This window comes from Galeopterus variegatus, unplaced genomic scaffold, assembly GCF_000696425.1.
Source record: "Galeopterus variegatus unplaced genomic scaffold, G_variegatus-3.0.2 Scaffold10328, whole genome shotgun sequence".
Classification (NCBI taxonomy): domain Eukaryota; kingdom Metazoa; phylum Chordata; class Mammalia; order Dermoptera; family Cynocephalidae; genus Galeopterus; species Galeopterus variegatus.
The window spans coordinates 64875-72766 of NW_007736439.1; the positions used below are offsets into that span (position 1 = coordinate 64875).

A 7892-nucleotide genomic window follows, 5' to 3' on the forward strand; every position below is an offset into this window, starting at 1 on the left:
TGGTTGGAATGTTTATATCTTGGAAATCAGAAAGTGCTAAAAATCAGGTATCAGCACACCATTGACCATGTCTTAATTTTGCATCAACAAAGTATTACCTGTAGTAGGAAATCTCTTCTCTCACTGCATATAACTTATTGGACTTTAAATTGCATCATGGTGTGCCAGTTATGTATACCATGACTATATTTTCAGAGCAAAGTATCAGGACATACATTATCTGACAAGGATATAGGGGCAAAAGGAAAGAATACTTAAAGTCAGACAACTTCCATCCCCAACAATATAGCACCATAATTGAATGTTATCACTACCACGCTCTGACCAACAGAGGCTGAAAGACCACCTGTCATGGATATCAAAAAGGACTGCCTGTAAGGGGTGGGAAATGAGACGTAAAGACTTTTCAAGTCTTATGCATAAACTCAAAAATTTAGAACCAGAAGAGAAACTCTGAGGAAATACTTTGGCATGCCAATGATAACATTTTTTTATTCCAGCAAACAGCAACATCAAAAAGGTCTTCTCAGGTGCTTGGAGGTGGTTTAGAATGCTTGGCAAAAATGAAACCACTGAGCACTCAGAACTATGTATAAGATTTCCATGAATAGTTACCACTCTAAGTACCCAAGAGAGTGGGCACAAAGGCATGTCCTGACCTTGGTGGTATAGTAACTCACAACCACCTAAATTTGCTGGGAGAAAATGTTCTCATTCTCTAAACTATTTGAGTAAAATACCAACCAATTAGATAAAAGGCAAGCCTAATAAGACTGCAACGTTTTCATTGACATAGATATATAGGGTGCGTGTGTAAAAGTGGTTTTTATTCAACACAGGCACCTGTGGAGGACCTATTATGATATCGCCAACGTTGAATTTGAATTAATTGCTTCATTCTGGCCATTGCTGCCAGCTGACCTTCAAGCTGCCTATGAGAACCCCAAAGATAAGATCCTGATTTTTAAAGGTAACCTTGCCCATCATGATTCCTCTTCTCCTTCTGGAGGCCTGAACTGGCCAGTGGGTATTTTGGTTAAAGAATATAATCTTCATGCATGAACCAAATGGACAGAGCTTCTGCCCTGATCTTAGGTTCCCGTCATAAAGAATAACTATCCAGGGATTCTCTGTGGCTGTGAAGATAAACACAATCCCAATTGCACAGGGACTAAAAGAAGTTTTTATGATTAAAAGTAAAAAAGTCTTTTTTTTTCTGCCAAATAAAAGTAATCTATCTGTTTTATATTCCCTTCTTACTAGGGTTGCCATATTTGGCAAATAAGAATATAGGATGCAATTGAGTTTTAGATACACAACAAATAATTTTTAGTATATGTATTCTCCTTGCAATATTTTGGATATGCTTATATCAAAAATTTGTCATTGTTTATTTAAAATTCAAATTTTACTGGTATCTTATATTTAACCCAGCAACCATACTTTTTATATGGGGGCTGAGATTTAGAACATGTACAAACATACTTGATAGTTATGACAGAGTTAGCCAATTAAAAGCAATCAGTACACTGAAACCAACTTGCAAGGGTATGCTCATTATTGACTACAGTCATATATTATTTGTGTAATATTATTTATATAAGCAGCTAAAGAAAGTGATAAGAATAAATGAAGACATAAGATTACTAAATCTCTAAGCACCGAAGCTGAGGTTTCCAGTCATATAATTATTTTTGAGCTTTTTAAGACATCTATCTCTCTCTCTAGGAAACAGATCAGAAGATAATCATTTTCTCTCTTCCTAGATGAAAATTTCTGGATGATCAGAGGATATGCTGTTCTGCCAGATTATCCCAAATCCATTCATATACTTGGCTTTCCAAGATCCGTAAAGAAAATTGATGCAGCTGTCTGTGACCAAAACACGAGAAAAACCTACTTTTTTGTGGGCATTTGGTGCTGGAGGTAAGTTTAAGACAATTGACCCTTCATTTTATTATGGCAGAAAATATCCACAATAGCATAACTTTGACACAGACAAAAATAAGATGAATCTGTAGTCTTCTTAAAGTGAATTATGTCAAAGGCAATTACTGGTGGAGGACATGGACCAAACCAAAGATATTTCAATTAGTCCAGTGATCTTTCTCCAACTTAAAAAATAAAGATGGGGCCGGCCCGGTGGCGCACTGCTACAGTGCGCCACTTGGGAGCACGGCGGCGCTCCCGCCGAGGGCTTGGATCCCACATACAGACCGGCCGCTCACTGGCTGAGCGAGGTGCGGGCGCAACACCGAGGGTTGCAATCCGTTGCCAGTCACGAAAAAAGACAAAAAGGAAAAAAAATAATAATAATAAAATAAATAAATAAATAAAGATAAGATAAAATAATAAAGCTGGTGATGCCTACTAATTGCCAACAACACAAACATATCCAATCAAAATTTATAAAAGCTTTAAGTTGAGCCCTCAGTTTGATTTAACAATTCCTCAGAATAGCATCAATCTAACAAATGATGTAACCTTTTCCTCTTATCATTTGTTTTCAAGATGCTAAAAATGATTCAACCAAACATAATCTTTACCATATTTTTTTTAGTTTATTTATTTATTATTTTTTACATTCTATGATGTCATTGTGGAGCAGTTGGGGAGGAAGGGGAGTGGGAAAGGAGGAAGCAAATAGGGCGGGAGAGGAGGAAGGAGGAGGGGTAGGGTTGAGGCCTGTGACACCCCCTCATCCCTGCAGGGGAGACCAGGGGGCTTCCAGTGGTGGCTGGGCTGGATGTGAAGCAAATAGGGCGGGAGAGGAGGAAGGAGGAGGGGTAGGGTTGAGGCCTGTGACACCCCCCTCATCCCTTCAGGGGAGACCAGGGGTCTTCCAGTGGTGGCTTAGTCATTGCTGGGCTGGATGCAGATGTCAAGGGGTGTGGCTGAAGCCCTTGCCCCCCACCATCCCAGCTCAGGAACACAGGGAGCTTCTTGCAGCAGCTCGGTGGTCATTGCTGGGCTGGTTGCAGGTGTTGGGGGGGCATGGCCAAGGCCCAAGGCCCCCCACTGCCCTGGCTCAGGAGAGCCCAGGGTGCTTCCTGCGGTGGTTCGGTGGTCGTCACTGTGCTGGTTACAGGTGTTGATATTTTTTATTATTGATCCAATTAGTTCTCTACTAAGCCTACTTACCCCCCACATCTCTGCTTGACTCTAAGTTGGGCAGTAGAAGAATTAAGCTCCCTGAAACAAACATCCACTCAAAACCTTTTAAACCCATGTATGCAGGTATGACGAGATTACCCAAACCATGGACAAAAGTTACCCACAGAGGGTGGTAAAACACTTTCCAGGAATTGGTCTCCGTGTTGATGCTGCTTTCCAGTATAAAGGTGAATGTCAAAGCATAAACTATTAGGATACTTGGGAGACTGCATTGACTGAAAGAAGTCACAAAAACTTCAAAGTTTTGATTTTAATGTAATTCTACTCTTAAATACATAAAATAATAAACATTAACACTGCAGGCATTATCACAAACTGAATCAGTAAGTCCTGAATTATACTCTCTGTTATATTATTTCAAATCTATGTAAAAAGAACCAAAATTAGTTTTACTCATTATTGAACCAAGAGATCCCCTAACAGACACCTCCCAAAGTGTGAAAAATGTCTAAGCACATGAACTGAACAATGATTCTGAAACTCTAATGTATGTAGTTTAATATACATAGCGTGGGAGTCATGTATGAAAACTACAAATTTCAAAGTATCTGAAACAGTAGGATTGTGGGTGAGACTCAGGAATCTGTAGTTTTAAAAGAACCTCAGGCAATTTAATGCACACAGTCCAACTACTATACTTTCAAAGACAACCACCTAGACCATGAAATAATCAGGAGTCTAAAAATGTTGAGTGACACAATCTAATATCACAATAATATCTAACACATATCCTCAAAACCTAAAACAGATAAAAGTAGAACAGCTCTAAGAGAATGAGGATGTATGGCCCAAAGCGATACCCGCAGGGGCTTTTGTCTCCCCCTCACTGAGACACTTTGTTGAAACCCAGTTTGAGAACCTCTGGTATAGACCACAGTCTGCCAGAAAGGTAATAAGTCTCTTGAAACTCATACTTCATACCTTGGCTTCATCCTCAGGAAAATAAAAATAACAAGATTTCCTACATGACAGTAAAAAAGTAAAACCTATCCACGTAATTCTGCAAGTCTCTTTGCTCTCCATAACGTTAATTTATTTTATTCTATATTCATAAAATTAAAAAGTATGAAACCATTATGTAGTTATGCAAGATATTTAATCATGATTCTCTGTCTCTAGGATTCTTCTATTTCTCCCGTGGATCAAAGCAATTCGAATATGACATTAAGGCAAAGAACATTACCCGAATAACAAGAACCAATACTTGGTTTCAGTGTAAAGGACCATTTAACTCATCATTTGATTTTAGTATTAACAAGGAAAAAGTACATTCAGGAGGAGTGGAGATATTGTATCATAAGAGTTTAAGTTTGCTTATTTTTAGTATCGTTAATCTGCTGAAAAAATTTTATAGTTATTAATAAATTCATAGACTTAAAACAAACTTCAAGAGGACTTTTCATCTGAACTCTGCCTCAGGGTAAAACAAAACCAATCTTTAACATCAGGTTGCCAGTCCTACTGGGTAAAGATTCAACAGCCATTCTGAGCTGCCTGATTCTTTTAATAGGAAGTTATTATGTATAAACAAAATCTCTGACTGTGTTTTAAGCCTATTTCATGCTTTGTAGATTTGGAAAAGTAAGACATGTCTTATAACTGAATACTGAAGACATTTATTAAACCAATCTTTAGCATTCTATTTTGTCTGGACCTTTGGTGTTTGAGAGGCCTGATAAACTGCATCCCTCATCCCTATGCATGCTCTGAACTCACCAATCGAATGAGTTATTCCACCTCCCAAAGAGAAGGGTGGGAGCCTGAATAGACGGGGGTATGTTACACCAGAGGTGACCCTCCAATAATTAAGGAACTAGCAGGAGTAGGAAAGAAGTGTTCTACCTAGACTCCCAAACGCTGGCCAATGCATTTAACCATTCCCTATAGAGTACAAAATCGAGTTTTGCACACACTGATTTCATACACAAGAAATGCAGAGATTTCCTCCCTGTGTCTAAGATACATGGGCATCACCAGAGCCTATGGAGTAGTAAGTTTCATCCTCTTTGCTGTACCATGTATTTGTTGAGTTCTAAACTCTTAATATTAGATTTTATCTTTATATTCTCAAAGCTAAATGCTTAGCAAAGCTCATTAGCAAATTTCTGATGCAGAAGATGGAGACTGTCCATTGAATTTGATTCCGATGAGGTGATATATTGAGCATGTGTCAACTGATAGAAAATAATCATAGAATATCTCACAAATTCCTACAGCTGGTCCCCCTCCCACATTTTTCCCTTGAGTTCAGCATTCCCTTATTTCTAAAAGAAAGGGATATATAAGAGAGTTACTGCATGTTTGAAACAGAAAGTAATTGCTAAGAAGTACAGATTAATACTAAGCATGTAGCAAATAATACTCTTTGTGGAAAACAGTGCTATAATAATCAAATATATGTATGTGTAAAAAAGAACCTTGATCCGTACATTACACTCTTCACAAAAACTAATGAAAAATGGGCCATAAACCTCTAATTAGATTATAAAATTTCTAGAAGAAAATATATAATCAAAAAGACTGAGAATAACAAATGCTGGCAAGGGTGTGGAGAGAGGGAACTCTCCTACATTGTAGGTGGGACTGTAAGTTAGTACAACTGTTATGGAAAACAGTATGGAGGTTTCTCAAACAACTACAGATTGATCTACCATATGATCCAGCAATCCTACTTCTAAGTATATATCCAAAGGAATAGAAATCATCATGTCGAAGGGATACCTGCACTCCCGTGTCAATCACAGCTCTGTTTACAATAGCCAAGATACGGAGCCAACCTAAATGTCCACTGATGGATGACTGGATAAAGAAAATGAGGTATATATACATTATGGAATTCTCTTCAGCCATAAAAATGAATGAAAGTCTGCCATTCACAGCAAAATGGATGAGCTTGAAAATTATGTTAAGTGAAATAAGCCAGGCACAAGGTGAAAAATACCACGTCTTCACTCATAAGTGTAAGCTGAGAGAGAAAGAAGGAAAGAAAGAAAGACCACAGTGGTGTGCTGGATGGGATATCAGAGAGAGGTTGGGTGGGGGACATGGGGAATAATTGATATTCGTGGTAATGGGCATGCTGATAGTATTGATCTGATCATTACATCTTAGGTACAAGTGGTGATTATGCATACTCAATCCATGAATATGCATAATCAAAAAAATTCTAATTTTGCTTGCAAAAATTTATCTGTGTAAAATATATCCTAATTAAGTAATAATAAAAGCAAAGAAATTTTAAATTCAAAAAAATTTTGTGACTTTGCATTAAGCAAAGATTTCTTAGGTAGGACATAAAAACTATTAACCATTAAAAAAAATTAATGAGTGGGCCGGCCCGGTGGCGCACTGGATAAGTGCGCCGCTTGGGAAGCGCGGCGGCGCTCCCACCCGAGGGTTCGGATCCCACATACAGACCGGTTCCCGCTCACTGGCTGAGCGAGGCGCGGGAGCAACACCGAGGGTTGCAATCCCATTGCCGGTCCCCGGTCCGGTACGAGGGCAACACTGAGGGTTGCGATCCATTGCCGGACACGGAAAAAGACAAAAAAAAAAAAAAATTAATGAGTAAACATCATCAACATTTAAAACCTTTGCTTTCAACAAACAGTATTAAAAGAATGAAAAATTAAACCATACACTGGGAAAAATATTTTCAAAACATATATCTGATAAAGGACTTGTATCTTGAATATGTAAAGAATTCTTGTAACTCAAAAATAAAGAGACAAATAAAATTTGCTATATGAGTGGTAAATAAGTATATGAAGAGATGTTCAGCATCATTAACCACTAAGGAAATGCTAAACCACAATGAGATACCACTACATACCCACTAGAATGGTTAAAATTAAAAAGACTGAAAATACCAAGTGTTGGCAAGAATGAAGAGTCACTGGAACTCGCTTAGAGTGCTGGTGAGAATGAGAAATAATACAGCCACTTTGGAAAACAGTTTGGCAATTTCTTTTTTTCTTTTTTTAATTTTTATTGAATCATAATTGATCATACATATTTTGGGGGTTCAGTGTTGATATATGTTGATCGAATCAATATTACTAGCATACATATTGTTACAAATCATACTTATTCTTTATGCCCCTTGTCCAATCTCTTCCCATCCCCCTCTCCCTCCCCCTTCCCCGCCTCTAATTACCCTAGATTTCTTCTCTCCTTCTGAAAGACCAATTGTTACTCTGTTGATTTGTTGCCTAGATGATCTGTCCAGTGCTGTTCTGTTCCAATGGTCCAAGTGTTTTTATGCCAGTATCATGCTATTTTGGTTACTATAGCTTTTTAGTATAATTTGAAGTCAGGTAGTATAATGCCTCTGGCTTTTTGTTTGTTTCTTTGTTTTGTTTTGATCGGGAGTGCTTTGGCTATTCAGGGCCTTTTGCTGTTGAATGTCAGGTTTTGTTTTTGTGTTTTTGTTTTTTTTCTATTTCTTTGAAGAAGGTCATTGGTCATTGGTATTTTGATGGAGATTGCATTGAATCTGTAGATAATTTTGGGTAGTATGAACATTTTCACAATGTTAATTCTTCCAATCCAAGAGCATGGAATGTTTTTTTGTTCTGCTGTACCGTACATTTTTTTTTTTTTCTCTTTTTTCGTGTCCGGCAATGGATCGCAACCCTCAGTGTAGCGCCCATACCGGACCGGGACCGGAAACGGGATCGCAACCCTCGGTGCTGCGCCCGCACCTCGCTCAGCCAGTG

General features: G+C 38.2%; 1 protein-coding gene across 1 annotated transcript in view; it reads left to right on the forward strand.

The window, feature by feature from the left end:
• The window catches only part of LOC103609940 (matrix metalloproteinase-27-like), an 11587-nt gene extending 7052 nt beyond the window's left edge, over window positions 1-4535 (forward strand). Inside the window, exons 5-8 of the mRNA XM_008594198.1 lie at window positions 821-970; window positions 1767-1926; window positions 3238-3341; window positions 4294-4535. Coding sequence (XP_008592420.1) covers window positions 821-970; window positions 1767-1926; window positions 3238-3341; window positions 4294-4535 — 656 coding nt within the window. The remainder of the gene's footprint in view (window positions 1-820; window positions 971-1766; window positions 1927-3237; window positions 3342-4293) is intronic.
• Window positions 4536-7892: the final 3357 nt, after the last annotated feature.